This window comes from Xenopus laevis, chromosome 1S (assembly GCF_017654675.1).
Source record: "Xenopus laevis strain J_2021 chromosome 1S, Xenopus_laevis_v10.1, whole genome shotgun sequence".
Classification (NCBI taxonomy): Eukaryota; Metazoa; Chordata; class Amphibia; order Anura; family Pipidae; genus Xenopus; species Xenopus laevis.
Window position 1 is genome coordinate 156,392,195 of NC_054372.1, and position 17,986 is coordinate 156,410,180.

Below are 17,986 nucleotides of genomic sequence, written 5' to 3' on the forward strand. Positions count from 1 at the left end.
TCAGACACCTGCCGTAGCAGTTATGGTGGCCATGGACGCACAGATAATATCGTACGAAACAAATTTTCACATGATATCCGGTGCGTGTATGGTGGGAAAAGAGCCGACCGATATCGGCAGAAAACTTGGATATCGGTCGGCTCCTCAATCAGCTGGGCACCCAAACATCGGCCATTGTTAGTGCTGAATCATCAGATACAGGTAGAATTCCATTGTTTCTACCTGTATATCTGCCGATTCAGCTCTACACGTGTGTATTGAAGAAAGATGTTTTCCAAAAAAGATCATAAGTCTTACGTATATGGCCACCTTTACACTTCTACTATAGCAGCTGATTCTCTGAAGACAATGTGGCAGCAGCAACACAGTTTGTAGAAGGGAAAGTAGCCATGAAGGACTAAAACAAACAAGGTTTCCTTTTCTCTCTTGGGCAGTGTCCCTGTGTTTATGAACAACATTACTTAGTGCCTTTAGCCTATAACAAGTTTAAACAAGTAAATTGTCAAATACAGTAAAACTATCAAGAGCAAGATGAATAAGTGATCTCGGGGATCTTATTATAGTTAATATTGGATTATGCGTGTAATGAAAAGGGAGCAAAATCCAATGTCATTTGGTTTATATGAATATTTATTGTGGCTTAGGGCTTCTGTGCTGCCTCCCTCCACAACCAGTATCATTGTGCCATATAAGATCCAACCGTCTGAGCAGATTCACCTTCTGGGATTAATCTAATATGGCCCTCCTCTTCTAAATCCAAGGTTTAGTAAGCATACAGGGTGTACTGGCTGGAGCAAATGGAACAATGGGTTTCTGGGCAGATTGGTTGTTAAGGGTTACTAGGCCTGGATAAACTTTACCCTTGTTATTACATTAACCCAATAGGCCATAAAGGTGCACATTTCACAAAGAAATCAACTTCATATGTTTTAAATGTAGGGTTTATGGTTAAAACCATTCAGATAATAGGATTTTTTGTCAAATGCCTTAGAAACAGTAAAAACACATGAGTAAAACAGATTTCTATGAGAAATGATCTACTGAATAAATTCAAGTCTTGCTCCTAGTTGTTGAAACTTTGTAGCTTTAACGCACCTGTGCTTGCTTGTCTGGTACAGCAACATTCACAGCTTTAACCTCTGCTACCATTTCTCTGTAGCACAGTCTCAAATGAAACCTCATTATACAAAGTGCAGGTAGCTTCTTAAACAACTGCCCTTTAGGGGAAATACATTAATGGGTAACAATACAAAGAGGATCCTAGGGTTACTGCTTAAACTTACAGTAATGTGCATAATATTAACAGTTCTTTCCATCAACTTACATTCTGTATCTGTTACCTATCCGTGCCTGCAAGCACCAGAATGTATATGTATCCAATCCAGGCGTGATTGCAATGTCTCTAGTCAGGCTGGACACAAGACTGGTATGACCTAGAAACCCAAATGTGCTAAATGAATAGGGGGCAATATCTGTAGCTGCTGAACCTGGAAAGCAAAACGGCAGCCCTATGTCATGTGTAACATTCATATTGACCACAGTAGCTTTAAATGCCCTTTTATTACAAACACATGTAACAGCACAATGACAAGACTGAATTCAAGGCCTACTTTTTGGATAATACTTATATTAATATAGGTGTAGATGTAGGTGGGTGGTGCTGGTTCTCTGAAACAATGATCAACATTACAAAAGATCAGAGCTGGTGTGATTTTGAACATACTACTGAGACTCAAGCCTGGGCTCTGTCGGAAACCTGTCACACTTGTTTGACACTCGACACAAGAAAATGTGACCTTCTTAATCTTAGCAAATTGCACAGAGTGCCTGTTTGACTGCCTCTGCATTCCTTGCACAACTGTGCAGGTAAGAAGTACATTATACCAGTGATACACTAACTATTTAAATGCGTTACATTCTTTTCATTTTTTAAAATGTTTCAAGCATATCATTCTCTAAATACTGTCAAACTGAGGTGCCTTTGGCAATGCTAATTTAGATTTATTATGCACATCTGCAAACTCTATTTTCCTCCTATTTTCATTAAAAAAAAACAATGGAGAACTAAATCCCTCCCCAACTATGCCACTGAAAGTTTATTTAAAGGAGAACTAAACCCTAAAAATGAATATTGTTATGTTTTGGGTAGCCGAGGATAAGGAATAGTAAGGTCATGGGCAGGGTGGGTTGACCTAAAAATGATGTGTGGATGGTGGCTCAAACCCACACCACTAGTTGGAGGGTTTGTTTCTACTTAATGTAGTGCAGAATCTCATTTTACCATTATGTCAATGAATAACTGTTACAAGGGCATTTGTGCCAGTGTTTGGCTGCGCCGTAGATGTGTAGCAGTGTATGTACCTTGACCAGGCAATGGTCTTATTAGAACACTGGACAGACGGTAGTTGGCTTGTTGATACATATGCAAACAGTGGGGCTCATTCAACACGGCGCAGTAGTCTGTTGAAAGCTATTTGCTGAATGGCTATAGCATCAGGCCAGATGTATTTGAGTGAAAGGGTGCTGGCAGACAAATGTACCTGTACTTAATCTCCTCCAGCATAAATGGCAAAACTTTGTCCCAGAATGAATGGACATTAGAAGTGGTAAAACATATGCATCAGTTCTCCTCCAGGGCTGTTAATCAGCGTGTTTCATTGATACAGGAGTCAGAAGCAGTAATGCAACAAACAGAATTAGCCAAAGAGATCATGCTTTTAATAGCAACCCATTGCAAAGTTTCAACAACTGTATATTGGAAAGCTGCTCAGAATGACACTTTTATTATGTAAAAAAAACCAGTTTAAAAGCAGAGATCCCCTTTCACAAACTTTAAACTCGGTTTATTTTGGCAGGTTTTCTGAACGAACGATATGGGATAGTAGAATTAGCGAAGAACGTAAAAAAACTAGGTGGGACTGCATGTAGCTGCTTGCCCCGAAATCCTGGGACGACACTGTCTACATTACTCTATAGATGAAACAACACACTGCTCTGGGAAACTTCTGGGAAAGTTCAAGTGCACACAGACACACAGATACTTCATAACACCCTCCTTCCTTCATTCTTCAGCCCCCCTTTTCCTTAAGGACTGGAATCAATCCATGAAAGGAAAACAGATCCAAGGAAAAGTCTGGAAAGCAGACAGAAAAAAATGACTGAAGGCGGAAGTACATTTATTAAACAATTTCTGCAGGGTTATTCTTTGCAATAACATTTGTTAAAGAATGAGGTGGAAAAACAAACTTTACTCTATTAATAAAGGGGTGGTTCAGCTTTAAGGTAACTTTTAGTATGTTATAGAACGGCCAATTCTAAGCAAATTTTCAATTGGTTTTCATTTTATAGTTTTATAATTATTTACTTTTTTCTTCTGACTCTTTATAGCTTTTAAATGGGCGTCGCTGACCCCTTTCTAAAAAGCAAATGCTCTGTAAGGCTACAAATGTGTTGTTATTGCTGATATATTCAGTTAGTGATTCTCTGTCAGCACACAACTCCTCCACTGTTTCTGGTGCACGTTCAATGGTGGCCACCCCACACGGTAGAAGATTTAATGTAGACAAGAACAGCACCTTCTTAAAGGGATACTGTCATGGGAAAACATGTTTTTTTCAAAACACATCAGTTAATAGTGCTGCTCCAGCAGAATTCTGCACTGAAATCCATTTCTCAAAAGAGCAAAGAGATTTTTTTATATTCAATTTTGAAATCTGACATGGGGCTAGACATTTTGTCAATTTCCCAGCTGCCCCATGTCATGTGACTTGTGCCTGCACTTTAGGAGAGAAATGCTTTCTGGCAGGCTGCTGTTTTTTCTTCTCAATGTAACTGAATGTGTCTCAGTGGGACATGGGTTTTTACTATTGAGTGTTGTTCTTAGATCTACCAGGCAGTTGTTATCTTGTGTTAGGGAGCTGCTATCTTCCTTCCCATTGTTCTTTTGTTTGGCTGCTGGGGGGGAAAAGGGAGGGGGTGATAATCACTCCAACTTGCAGTACAGCAGTAAAGAGTGATTGAAGTTTATCAGAGCACAAGTCACATGACATGGGGCAGCTGGGAAATTGACAAAATGTCTAGCCCCATATCAGATTTCAAAATTGAATATAAAAAAATCTGTTTGCTTTTTTGAGAAATGGATTTCAGTGCAGAATTGTGCTGGAGCAGCACTATTAACTGATTCATTTTGAAAAAATGTTTTTTTCCCATGACAGTATCCCCTTAATGTAATAAAAGGCCTTTATTCAAACACGGCACAGACCAATAGTAGCAACGTTTCAAGCCATCTCTGGCTCTTTATCAAGTTAACACACCTGGTCACAGAGATTTCCTTTTAAACATGTTAAAACAGCGCCATCTATTGATGGCAATTTGTAACATATAAAGCATACGTGTATCCATTTTACATGTAGCCACTTGACAAAAAGCTATTCAGCTTTTCTTCAATATTATGCGCAGAGGTCAATTACCTGTAAAAACACAATACAACAATAAAAATACTATAAAAACCAACTGTTATTGTTGATTTTTATATTCAGGCCCAATCCTTTTCATGTTCCAGTCATTTATGCAAATCAATGCATGGTCAATGGGGACATTTGGACCCTAGCTACCAGATTGCTTAAAATGCAAATTAAAGAGCTGCTGAATAAAAAGCGAAATAACTCAAAAACCACAAATAATAAAAAAAATTAAAACCAATTGCAAATCGTCTCAGAATTTCACTCTTTATATCATACTAACAGTTATCTCAAAGGTGAACAAACCCTCTAAGTACAGTCTGGGGAGTTAGGCAAAGAGAAATGTACTTAATATATTGATGACTATAATGATGTGAAGTCTTCCTTGTACACATGTGTAATGCATTCCATCGATCCAACCGTGCTGCCCGCTAGAATAATCTGAACTACTTATAGGGGATCAAAACCCAATAAATTTAATTGATGTAAACTTACATCAACTCATTTTTTTGGTTTTAGATTACCTTTAACAGCTTTGGTGGTGTGATGCAAAGAGAACATCGGAATGGCCACACAGTGCTCATATCTCACACACTCCAGATGGAATGCTACCCTACTTGCAGAGATCTCTTTAAAATGGCCATAGACACACTGAGAAAATTATACAAAATGAAGTTTCATACTTTTTTTGGTATATGTGAGAGTACAGCGACAGTTATGTACATACTATGGATATTGGTCAGTTTGTCAGTGGGACAGGTTGGGGAATTTCATCTTCTTATTCAGCGCTTCAGCCAGTGCACAACATCTGCAGATAAGGAAGTGAAGAAGGTCCACAGTTTTTCATCTCCTGCTGTTCCAATTGTTTGGGTTGTTGCCCCAAGAGATCAATACAATATAAAGACCTCCACACTCTCATAGGGTATCTGTCTGTTTGGCTTGGGGGCTAATCAGTTGACTACCAAGCAATGATTTCCCAGTGTATGGCTGCCCATAAATATATGCATGCCAGTAAATATCCCCAAGGCCTACACTACAAAAGATACAGAGGAGCGTTTCACCCCATGATTTTAGTTATAGGTGAGAATAAAAATAGTACAACTTCAAACACAAACTGTTTGGAAACACCCAAAGAGTTAGTGATGTGCGGGTCAGGGTTTCCCTGACCCGCACCCAACCCTAACCTGCCCTGCTATGACCCGTGCCCGCCTGCACCCGCTTCCGTTGGTACTTTTATAGACCCGCGCCGCCAATGATGTCACAAAGGGGGCGGGCCGAGCAGACGCGAGACTATAAAACCCGAACCCAGAAGTCGGATGCCGGCATTTGAAGGTGGTGGGTGGGGAGAGCAGGAGAAGTGCTCAACCCGCACCCGCGAGGAACACTGTAAGGTCGACCCGAACCCGTCCGACTCACGGGTATCGGGTCAGCCCGCACATCACTACAAAGAGTATAATGTATGTATACTTAACAGTAATACATAAACACAACTCTACGGGGCAGATTTATTAAAATGTCAGATAAGAACTCACCACAGAAAAACTCACTCACTTCCAATTGATTCCTATGGGATTTTTAGAATTGTATTTATCAATGGAGTTCACCATTTGATAAATATGCTTTTAGAAATCCCATAGGAATGATTAGAAAGTGAGTGAGTGTTTCTGTGGCGAGTTCTAAGCTCACATTTTGAGAAATCTTCCCCTAATTGTTTAGAACTAATTGGAAAGGTGGCCAAATACATTTTATTACCCACATTAGTAAAATAAATGAAAAAATAAAAACGAATCAGGTCTCTATGTACAACATACAGGTTATTTAAGCAGAGAGAGCAAAATGAATCTCTACATATAGCGACTATTTTATTCTTTATACTTTTCAGCATGCCCAATACATGCAATAAAAAAAAAAAAAAAAGCCTTATTACATACACATATTAAACATCCCAAAGGCACAGAAAAAAAAAAAGTCAGTAGCAAAAGCATCCAACTGCTATTGTAGTTAAAGGGTATGTAAAGTCTAAAATAGAATAAGGCTAGAAATGCTGTATTTTGTATACTAAATATAAACATGAACTTACTGCACCACAAGCCTAATCAAACAAATTATTTATGCTTTCAAAGTTGGCTACAGGGGGTCACCATCTTATAACTTTGTAAAACATCTTTGCAAGACTAAGACTAAGTGCACATGCTCAGTGTGGTCTGGACTGCTTAGGGATCGTCATAAACAAAGCTGCTTGAGTTCTGCATGGCTGGTAAGTAAGGCGGGGGCTCCCCCTGCTGTTCATTTGTAGGATTGTTTCCCTGCTCATCAGTTAGGGACTGTCTGACATTTCCTATCCACAGCAGTAAATGAAAGGAGAATTTCACTGCGTACAGTCAGGTTTCTTATAAAAGCTGTACACATTTTTTAATTAAACTATATTGGAGATAGGTTTATTTTTCATAAAAGAAAGTAAAAATGGGATTTTATTTTTTTGGCTTAACATGCCCTTTAATAGTATTCTACATAAAGGATAGTATATTGTAGCTTACCTTACAAGTACTCACCTACATTACAAAATCAAGAGTCAGCTTTCAGTCACAAAACCCCAAGGCATCATCTAATATCCTTTTAGCAGGTGGTACATAATTCTTTGTAATAACTCAAGTAGGGATGCACTAAATCCACTATTTTGGATTCGGCCGAACCCCCGAATCTTTTGCAAACGATTCGGCCGAATACCAAACCGAATCCTTATTTGCATATGCAGATTAGGGGTGGGAAAACATTTTTTACTTCCTTGTTTTGTGACAAAAAGTCACGCGATTTTCCTCCCCACCCTTAATTAGGATTTGGATTCAGTTTGGCTGGGCAGAAGGATTCGGCCGAATCCTGGATTCGCTGCATCCCTATATTCAAGCAAGACCTACCTAGAAAAGGAATACGTAAATGCCATCTTAATTGTTGTATAATTTAAACAACAAACAGAAGTTTGAGAAACCTTTTTTCAGCCAGAAACTATACGTACCGGTAATAGTAGAATGTTCTGAAGCAACCAGTTCCAACACTTGTATAAAAGGATCGAGGCTCATGTATAGATTGTGGCATGATTCCCTACAGTTTTAGAATCAGAACATCTTTCAGTATAAATCCTAGCAAGCTAATAGTAACGGAACACGGTAAGATCTGTAGCATTTTGTTGCCCAAGTGATATTTCACTCCGAAGGAAGGGGACAAAATATTTTAAAACTCCCTCCCGTTCAAAGAGAATAGGAAATGCTAAATTTGCCCGGTCTAGTGACAAGTACATAACAAAAAATGATCAATATGTAGTCTGTTTGCTAGGACAATAAAATGCTACCTGTGTGCGATTATCCTAATAAAGACAACACAGTAGACACGTTCAGCTTCAAGTCATAGTTTCGTAGTATAAACCTGTTTATTTATAGGGCTCTGGTTTAATTAATGGTACATCCAAAAGGCGATTTCTCAAGTTAGATTGGTATGCTCTGATGCAAACATGCCAAATGTATTTGTTTCTAGATGACAAGATTCAATGTATGGGACCATACGTTTATTTGAACTTTGCTTCTTAGTGGACACTAATACGTATGATAAAGGCAAAATAAGTGCAAAAAGAACAAAAACAATGGTGGTGTCACCAATTAGAAATTAATGTTTTTCTACGGATCATTTGCTTCCCCTGTGTAGCAGTCTTTCATGATCAGCTTTTCCCCCCCTAATTTCCTCGATTTTGCAACTTTGTAATGTAATAAAGCCAATTACAATGTCCAGCAAATGCTATTAAAACGTCTCAAGGTCTTGGGCATTGTCGATTTCAATAGCATCCTCTGTGTCCGCTTTCATTTCCGTGTTCTCGTCATCTAGAGATGCCAGCGCTTCATTGGTGTCACTTGCAAACGTCTCTCTCGAGGTGTCGTTGTGCTCCTGGAAGTTAAGGCCTTTGATGGCTTCCTTCATCTTCTTCCCAATTAAATGGCGCCTCCTTTTTTTGGCTGCCTTCTTACTCTCATATTCTTTCTGGTTTTCTAGACAAAATATTTCCTAAAAGAAAGAAAACAGAACGGTTACTACAGGGTGATGTGGCTACAGCTCAATGACCCTATTTATACAATTCATGGCTTGTGGTGCCCGGGGCCAACACACACAATATCCTATAGACCCAGTCATTCAGAAGTTTGGATTTTTAGTTCAAGCTAAGGTCAGACTACCCTCAGTTACTGCTTTAGGTTCTTTTCAATCCTGGAAGACCTACCAAGGACACTGTCCTGCCCTTCTGTTCATTTTACTTTCCCCCTTCGGCATTTTCATTCCGTCTTCTGCTGCAGATATGCAAGATGTGAGTAGGCACATGTTATGCAAGAGAATCATTCCCCTGATAGACAGTGCGGTTAATCCTAGTTTTAAACCCTGTGAATATGCTATCGGAGAGATTTAAAGACCCTTCAGGGCAACCTTTGCCCATAACCACAGCACCTCGAAGAGATAAAAGAATGGTACCATTCTTACATGGACTTTCAACATTAGAAGTTGTGAATCCAAAAAATATAAAGGGTGTGTAAAACTACACTGTGCAACACTCCCAGAACCCACACACATTACATAAAAGCAGAATAAAAACAGGATAAAAATGAAGAATTTGGCTCAGTTAAACCACTGTGCCAAATGTAATGCTTTGAAGGTCAGCTTTTCATTAAAGGAGAAGGAAAGCTACGGAGGCATTTTATTGTCAATAGATTAGCTGCAATAGTGCAAGCTAGAATGCTATATTTATTCTGTAGAACGTTTTACCATACCTGAGTAAAAAGCTCTAGAAACTCTCTGTTTGTTTAGGATAGGAGCTGCAGTATTAATGTGGTGTGACATCACTTCCTGCCTGAGTCTCTCCCTGCTCTGGGCTCAGATTACAGTAGAGAAGGGGGGGGAGGAGCATTCTGAGCATGCTCTTGCCCAGGGCAATGAGGTTTAAGGTGAAAACAGGAAGTCTGATACAGAAGCCCATGAGTACACAATAGAAGGAAAGAAATGGAGTGTTTCTTTTGACAGGGGACTACTTTGAGGGTTTACTGGTATATTTAGGTGGACCTTTCTGATAAGGCTTACTTAGTTTTAACCTTTCCTTCTCCTTTAAAACCTTACTAAAACGCAAGTATACAAATGTTACTGTTCAACTGCATTTCAATCTTGCAATCTTTTATCAGTAATTGCATGATTTGCCTTCATTGTTAAAACTGCATTTTGAGTTGTAAAGATTGTTCTCACTATATAGGTGGCCATAGATGTCGCCAAATGAGCAGATCTCTCCCGGATATGCCCACATTGAGGTGGGCGATATCAGGCTGATTCGATCCTGGGCCCTAATCATAATGCATCTGATACGGGAGGTCGACACGATCCGACGGGATTTTTTAACCTGCCCGATTGAGACGGGAAGCCTGTCGGATGGTCCCACACACGGGCCAATAAGTTGCCGACTCTGTCTGTCAGCAGCTTTTAGAGGCCCGTGTATGGGGGCCTTAACAGTTAAACTCATAAAGGGCATAGATAGCAAAAAGTGTTGTTACATTAATATATAAAGCGCTAAAGATAAACTGAAAGGAGCCCTATATTGAATTCAGACATGTTCGTGCAATGATGAGTGTGTGCAGCTCAGACACAACTAAAATGACTAACACTAGTTAGGTAATACTTTGCTAAGAGATACAGGCTCATTAAAACAAAAGGTGAAAAATTAAACTATAATCATCAATATAAGAAAAACGGTCACAAATAGAAAGCGATTGGAAAAAGTCTATTTCTGGTGAACAATCTGAAAACAACTGAACTGAAAAAAGTGTTTGAAGAACAGAAATGTTTGCGTTACTAGGTTTAACCAACAATGGCAGTGAAGAAAAAAAATATCCCATTTATCTGGCAAACTTTTACTGTGGCTGTGGTTACTAAGTAACTAGACATCGACTCCAAGCAATCTGTCCTGTAAAACAATGTAATGCATGTATGACTCAAGGTGATGGATTTGCTCAAGTCTTGCATAGGGGACTTGTACATACAGGTTAACAGCAACTTTGTTGAATAGTACAATTCTTGAAAATCCTATTATTTTACAGTCATCGTAATTATATTTTCAAAAGTGCTTCAATCAATTGCATTAAATAAATACTGAGGATTGCCTTCTAGCTCAGTGTTTCCCAAGCTCCGAGTGTGTCTGCAGATCTGAAGAGGAGAGAGAAAACCCCCTTTGCACAGCAATAGCTCTTAAAGTTTCTACATAAACACTGCAATTACCTTTACTTGATCGGATGTAATACTTGGTGTATTTTTTAATAGGTTCAGATACACTCCTCCAGGAGTCCTCCTCCTAGTGCCATTCTGCAAACAGAAAATAAAAATATTGGTTGTAAAGTACATCAAGTTATTTCTTGTATCCAGTTACATGGGTCTCACAGCAAATCATATTTTACAGCTAGGACATAATGAACATATTGCAGAACCTTCATATTTTTAAAAACTAAACAAAAAAGTGAGGGTGTGGACGGTTTTTCCAAAAATCATTATTAAGAAAGTTAGCCCTGTACACCAATGGGTGCTCTCTGCTTAAATTGTCAGTTCCAACCAAGACCTACATTTTGACATGAGCTCATTTAGTGGACATCAGTTATCACGTGTCCCCATACTACCAGATTAACAGGGCCAAACTATTGGCACATTGTTCAGATGGGCCCCCTGAATGGTGGGACCCTTTCCTAAATATTCAAAAGGGTTTTTTTTGCAGTGAGAGCTGTGAAGATGTGGAATTCTCACCTTGAATCAGTCATATAGGCTGACACATTAGGGGTTGGATAGCTTTTTAGCAAGTGAGGGAATACAGGGTTATGGGAGATAGCTCATAGTACAAGTTGATCCAGGGACTAGTCAGACTGCCATCTTGGAGTCAGGAAGGATTTTTTTCCCCTTTGAGGCAAATGTTTTTTTTTGCCTTCCTCTGGAAGAGTTAAAAGGTTGAACTTGACAGACATATGTCTTTTTTCAACCTAACTTACTATGTTACTATGCTAAGTAAAATGAGGCCCTGATGGAAAAAAAATTGGCCCTCGCAAACATGGTCACACCCCTGATCACCCAAGCCACTCCCCAATATGCCAATCCCCTGAACCTCCCTATGACCCTGCCCTCTCTCCCATTAGCTCCACTCTTTTCACAACCTGCAGTTTATGCTTTTCTATCTTGGAGCCCCCTGCTGTACCCCCTCCCAATGGTGGTCCTGGGTTTTGGTAAAAAGGGTGCATAACAGGAATTTTTCTTACCATAATGAAGAGTCCACCATTTTGTTCTACTTCTGCAGTTTCCATAAGCAACTCAATAGCCTTTTTGGTTCCAAGTATTTTTACAATCCGTACTATTAAATCTTTCTTTGGCTCGCGGAGTCTGCAGGACATAGAAAATAGGCGTCTGTTTATAGCAAACAATGTGCATGGCAAACGCAGTTCAACAAACTGTGTCCATTTGCTTTTATGGAGATCAAACTAACTTGCATAATCTGTTATGATTTCTGGAACCAACAGGATTTACTGTTAAATGTGCCATCTACTACTCATGATCAGTTGTTAATAGCAGGATCAACAGCCTTATATTATAGCAGTAGATTATGGTACCTGTACTTGTAAATTTACTGTAAAGTTAAATCCACTGCAAGCAATAAGCAGTTTGCTTTTGCTGATCTATGTAGGCAGAAAGGGCGAGGGAGAGAACCAGCCTCTCCAAAAAATAATTGACATAAGAAGCTATCACTGATAAAAAGTACCGTAGCAGCAAAAAAACGATCTACTGTATAGGACACAACCAGATGGTGCTGTTGTAAAAGAATAGAAATGCATATCATGCAGTTTATATAACATTTAAAATCCAAGCTAAGTTATTTCTATTTATTTAAAATCTGTAGGCACTGAACTTGCTTATATTCAACCTGAACCCAAATAAACTTTTGTTGAAGGTAGGTGCCTATAGCCATGTCAATATAGGAATATAATGAGGATATTTCAGTGGAGAAAACACCCCGGTTTGTATTTCAACCAGCCGAAGAGACACTGGAAACTGGCAGCCACTTTAGTAATTTGAATGGAAAATGCCTGGCAACATAGGTACTGGTGCTTTTAAGCACAATTATGCTCTAGCAATTTTTCTTTAATTTGGGACTACATTTCCCAGCATGCTTTTACTCCAAATGATATGCAGTCCAGCAAAATCTGCATACCCAAGATTTAATAAATTGTTCAGTAAATAAAAACTGGTTAGATAGGCTGTGCAAATGTTTCTAATATAGTTAGCCAAAAATGTAATTTATAAAGGCTGGAGTGACTGATGTCTACCATAATAGCCAGAACACTACTTCCTGCTTTGCAGCTCTCTTGTTTTCCACCGATTGTTTACCAGGCAGTAATCAATCAGTGACTTGAGGGGGGTCACATGGGTCATAACTGTTGCTTTTAAATCTGAGCTGCATGCTGAGGATCAATTGCAAACTCACTGAACAGTTATGTCCCATAACCACCCCACCCCCCCTTTAAGCCAATTACTAATTCAGAGTAAGAGAGCTGAAAAGCAGGAAGTAGTGTTATGTTAGACATCCAGTCACTCCAGCCTTTATACATTACATCTTTGGCTAACTAACTATATTGAAAACATTTTTTATTTTGCACAGCCTTTTTACCTAGTTTTTATTTATACTCTGAGCTTTCCTTTTAGAAACAAGGCTCTATAGGAAAGTCCCAAGTGACTGGGAGGAGGTGTCTGGCAGTTTTGGACACTTTGTTGAAGTTGCTGAACAATATCTATCCAAACAGAACAGCATTTTTATTGCTACTGGCCCTTGAACAGATCCCCAAATAACTCCCTAAGACACAAAGGTTAAAGGCTGGAACCAGATGCTGTGTATTTGCATAGGCTGAGAATCTGCTCCTCCACTGCTGCTCGATTTGCCTGCACCTGGAAACATTGCCTCTGCTCGGGTGCAGAGACGATGTTTCTATTTGCAGGCGCAACGGAGGAGCGAATTCTCAGAATGTTTCCACAGGCAGAGATCTGCAACATCTGGCCCCAACTCATGCACAGTTATTTTCTCCGCTGGCATATTCCAGTGTGGATTAAATATTATACATCTCTGTCCAGGAACTGCAAAAAAAAGGCATTTCTTGGGTGGAAGGTTTTACCCTCCTTTGGATTAAGTTGAAAAAGAAACGGCAACAAAGGGCTGCACTTCTAGATGGATGTCTGTTTACTTACAAATGTTACTAGAATGTGAAAAATATTTGTTTAGTTGCTGTAAATGTTCTCATATTTATAAAGTGCCATAAAGATCTGTACCGTAGGGGCATAAGATCATGAAAAAATATTCAAACTTTAGAATGCTGAGATTATGATATATGGATAGCTACAGTTGTTGGTACTTTCTACTAAGATAGTAAATGTAACAGGTGCCAAAATGTGTCAATTTTCTGCCCTGGCAACTTTCCACTGGGATATTACGTGTAAATTAATAATGGAATATTTTTTTTATGATCTTATGCGCCTATGGTACAAATCTTTATGGCACTTTATAAATAGGAGAACATTAACAGCAACTAAAATATTTTTCACATCTCTAGTAACATTTCTAAATAAACAAGTGTATCTTTAAATGTGAATACACTTTATTATCATCATTATGTTCTCTCTATTCTGACAACAGAGTGTGACGCTAGACTTGGGTTACCCAGTGGCAGTGACAGTACAAAGTAATTCTAGACCATCTGTCCCACTAAATCCAGAATAGATATTTTTAACACTAACCATTCAAATGTCTTATCCCTTGACTTATAAATGACCTGAGCATTGCACCTGTTTGGAGCACAAACCACGGCCTGTGCCTTGTTTTCTACAATGTATTTATAGAATATGGCTGCAAACTACAAAATGTAATCTCTGCATTTAAATCACACCAACCTCCACATATTATATGTTCCGGACATGTCAAACTGGGATTTTTCAGGTCTCCATTTTGTGGCTCTTGTGCCTACTCTTATGAGCAGATTTATCAAAATGTGAGATTACAGATTGCCACAGAACTCACTCACTTTCAATTTATTCCTATGGGATTTTTAGAAGTCTATTTATTAAATGGTGAACTCCACTGATAAATACACTTTTAAAACTCTCATAGGAATGAATAGAAAGGGAGCAAGCGCTAATCTCACATTTTGATAAATCTGCCCCCTAACGTTGCCATGTACCTCAGAATTATTTTTGAGCAGTGAGTGAGATTGCAGACTTTTCAACAGTTAAGATAACCCTAAATACAGACATTACAACTATGAATTTAGGTTACAATAAAACAAATTATTTGAAATTTAGCAAACATGGGCATGTTAACTCCCACAATTTCTTCTTACTGGAGTCTGTTTATGTAGTTCACACTCAGCATTACCTTCTGATTCTGGCAGACTGTGGCATTTGAGTTTAACATGTCTGCCATACATCATGCAAAATATTTATTGCATAATGCTATAGAAAGTCTGTTTAGAATCTTATTATTGCTGGAATTCGCCATTATTATGAAACATTTACCTTTCTCCCTTCTTTACTTTATAGCATTTACAGGAAAAGTTAATACACTTGAGGAGGTATAATATTTCCTTAATGTATTAAATCCATAACTTCAGAATAAACACTATGGTAAAAAAAGAGAGAGAGGCACTGGCCCAGGAAAAAAAACAATTTAAAACACTGGGGGGCACAGTCCCAGAGTATTATTCGTTCCTTGCTCTCTACGAATATGGCCACATAGGAAAATGTTCCATTCATCCAAGTGAATGGGCGGATACTGTCTGGTTTAGATGGCCATCTGATTGATCACCTGGCATAAAGCATGGCCCAACCAAATTCAAAGTTGGTATATGACTCCATACATGCTTACTTGTAGTGCAACCATAAGGCATTTGCAACATGTTGCCCAAAACACTAGCAAGAGGCTCCACATAAAGCCAGATAACCATAATATACGATTGGGAAGGCATTACTACAGGGAAAATGGTGCCCCCCTGTGGTCAGTTCAGTTTATACAGGTTTATCAGCACATAACCATCTCCTGCTTGAAGATCAGCATATCAGTTTAGCAGAAAGGGAGTTAAAGGAGTGGTTCACCTTCCAGTTAACTTTTAATATGTTATGGAATGGCCAGTTCTAAACGTCTTTTCAGTTTTTGAATTCTTTGCCTTCTGCTTCGGGCTCTTTCCAGCTTTCAAATGGGGGTCACTGGCCCCATGTAAAAAACAAATGCTGTGTAAGGATACACATTTAGTGTTACTGCTACTTTTTAATTACGCATCTCTAGGTCTATAAAAGTCTCAATCTTACCTATATGCAATTTCATCAGATACTTTATCTTCTGAGTCAGCCTCAGTTATTTCATATCTCCCCTTGTACTCCATTTCTAACCTCTCTCCCAGTCTTTCTTTAACAGGCCTCTTCCTCTTGAGGTGTCCATTTTCCTCCTTTGGAGCAGACTCTTTATCCTCTTGCATGAACTCATCTAATTCTTTGTTCAGCTTCAGCTCTTCCTCCTTCTCTGCTTTCTCCATCAATTTCCTGGCAAGAATATAATTATAAGTCTCCGATTGCCTACTCATATCCAGCTGGCCTTCCATATCCATAATACCTAATTCAGATGCCACTGCCTCTTGAGTCTGCTCCTGAAGGACAGCTCCCCAAACATTATTACGTTTTGTAGCCCCTGTGTTAATAGGCCTTTGCTGGCCCTGCAATACAGGAAGAGGTCTGGCCATTTTAGGGTCTGGATTTGTACACTTCTGCCGCTTATGTTTCCATGAAGCACCATCTTCGTCATCAGAATCAGAGGCACTCTCTTCGCTTGAATCTAGACCTTTCATTGTTCGGTAGGGGACATTGTTTGAACCATTACTTCGGTAATTAAATGAAGTGGTGATTAAATCTGTTCTCTGAAAATACAAAGAAGTTGTCAGTACAGTTGAAAATGCCTATAAAAACTGTAACTAAGCAGCAATTATTATTAGTGAGCTGAAACTGGGTAGGGGCTTCCATCCTTCTGTCTCCTTGACACTAAGCACTTCATCTGTATTTTAATTATATGTTATATCTATATGAATTGGATTTCTAATAATGTACTTATTGGAGTGAACCCTTGTTTGTTACTACTAATGTGTAGTTTTGCTGTACAGCACACTCAACTTAACACAACCCATCCCACACTATCCCCAGGCTCTCCTAAATTTAAAGCTCACAATCAGAATAGTTTGAATGAAAACATACAAGTTGCCAGCAAGCAAGCCAGACAATCAGCCAACCTACAACCAACCATAGCATTGCATGAGTCACAACCTGCAGTGATATTAGCAGGGTTAAAGAAAGTAATTTTTAGGGAAAAAAAAAAAAAGTCAATCCTTTAGTTTTACTATTTCTCTCGGTGATATTAGCAGCATGGAGTTTACAACTCAGAATTATGGCCAATGAAAAGAGGAAGAGTAAGGGCACGTGGGAAATGTACATTTATTGGGTACAATGATTAGCTATCCAGCCAATGAAACTTAATTAGTAATGGGTAACATACTAAAACAACGTCATGTTAGAAATGTATAAATGGTCGAGGGCCCAGAGGCCTGGCACACAGCAGGGAAACAGATGTATAATTACCAGTGAAGCACAATCACTGTGCTGCTTCCAGTCATACCCATCGTCTTCTCTAGTTTCGCACATTTCCAAATCCACACACATTAGTGAATAGCTGGGCGCTCACACAGCAACTGGACTGAGATGTGTCGCTAATGTACACACTGTACCTGCTGCTGCTGTTGTTGTTGTTGGCCTCTGTTCCCTGCGCCTGACGATCTCATATCTGTGTCAGAGCCGCTTAGCTCCCCGTCTTCCAACTCCTCATCGTCCATCATTTCCCGTGCTGCGTCTAGCGCCATGACACCCTGCCGGAAACGGAAATAAGCCGAGCAAGTAAAATGCACGCTCCTGAATGTGAGCGTGAAACATTGCAGAGACACCATGATTGTAATGGGCAGGCCTGCCCTACCTCCAGCTCATTGGTTGCTTGCAGAATGACATGTAAATAGTTAGCAATTATGAGTCCTGTTTGTAGATGTTATTGAAGTCTACATCATAATAAAAGTTAACTCAAAGATGAGCAACCCCTTTAACTGTCAAGTTTCAGAGCAATTATTGCCTGACCTTCAGCATACTGGCAGAATACAGGCAATTATCATTGTAGTCAACAGAGACAGTTGGCACCTTAGTATAGAGAGTAAGAGAAGAGTTTTGTATAGTTTTGGTGTATTTTCTGTGTGGATTTACATTCATATGTTTATATGACTTTGTGCTCTAATATGTCTTCTTCCAGCAAACACTAAAGGGGTGGTTCACCTTTAAGTTCATTTTTAGCAATTTAGCAACCTTTCAATTAACCTTACTTTTTTTACATTGTTTATATAGTTTTTAAATTATTT

The 17,986-nt window shown here is 39.1% G+C and overlaps 1 protein-coding gene across 4 annotated transcripts; it reads right to left on the reverse strand.

Annotated features, from left to right (window-relative positions):
- Positions 1-7,853: 7,853 nt before the first annotated feature.
- phax.S (phosphorylated adaptor for RNA export S homeolog) lies at positions 7,854-17,513 on the reverse strand. 4 transcript variants are annotated; one of them, XM_018238626.2, is made up of 5 exons: positions 17,315-17,513; positions 15,855-16,456; positions 11,771-11,891; positions 10,752-10,835; positions 7,854-8,510 (listed from the first exon to the last, which is right to left on the reverse strand). In XM_018238626.2, the coding sequence occupies exons 1-5, from the start codon at positions 17,444-17,446 to the stop codon at positions 8,250-8,252; spliced, it is 1,200 nt and encodes a 399-aa protein (XP_018094115.1). In that variant the 5' UTR covers positions 17,447-17,513; the 3' UTR covers positions 7,854-8,249.
- Between the last annotated feature and the right edge of the window lie 473 nt (positions 17,514-17,986).

Bases quoted from the DNA above. Each gene is read 5' to 3' on its own strand.
- phax.S (XM_018238618.2), bottom strand. From the start codon at position 17,446: ATGGCGCTAGACGCAGCACGGGAAATGATGGACGATGAGGAGTTGGAA. The intron at 11,892-15,854 runs GTAAGATTGAGA...TATGTCCTGCAG, and splicing joins TCTGATGAAATTGCATATAG to ACTCCGCGAGCCAAAGAAAG. The intron at 8,511-10,751 runs GTAATTGCAGTG...TCTTTCTTTTAG, and splicing joins TTACATCCGATCAAGTAAAG to GAAATATTTTGTCTAGAAAA.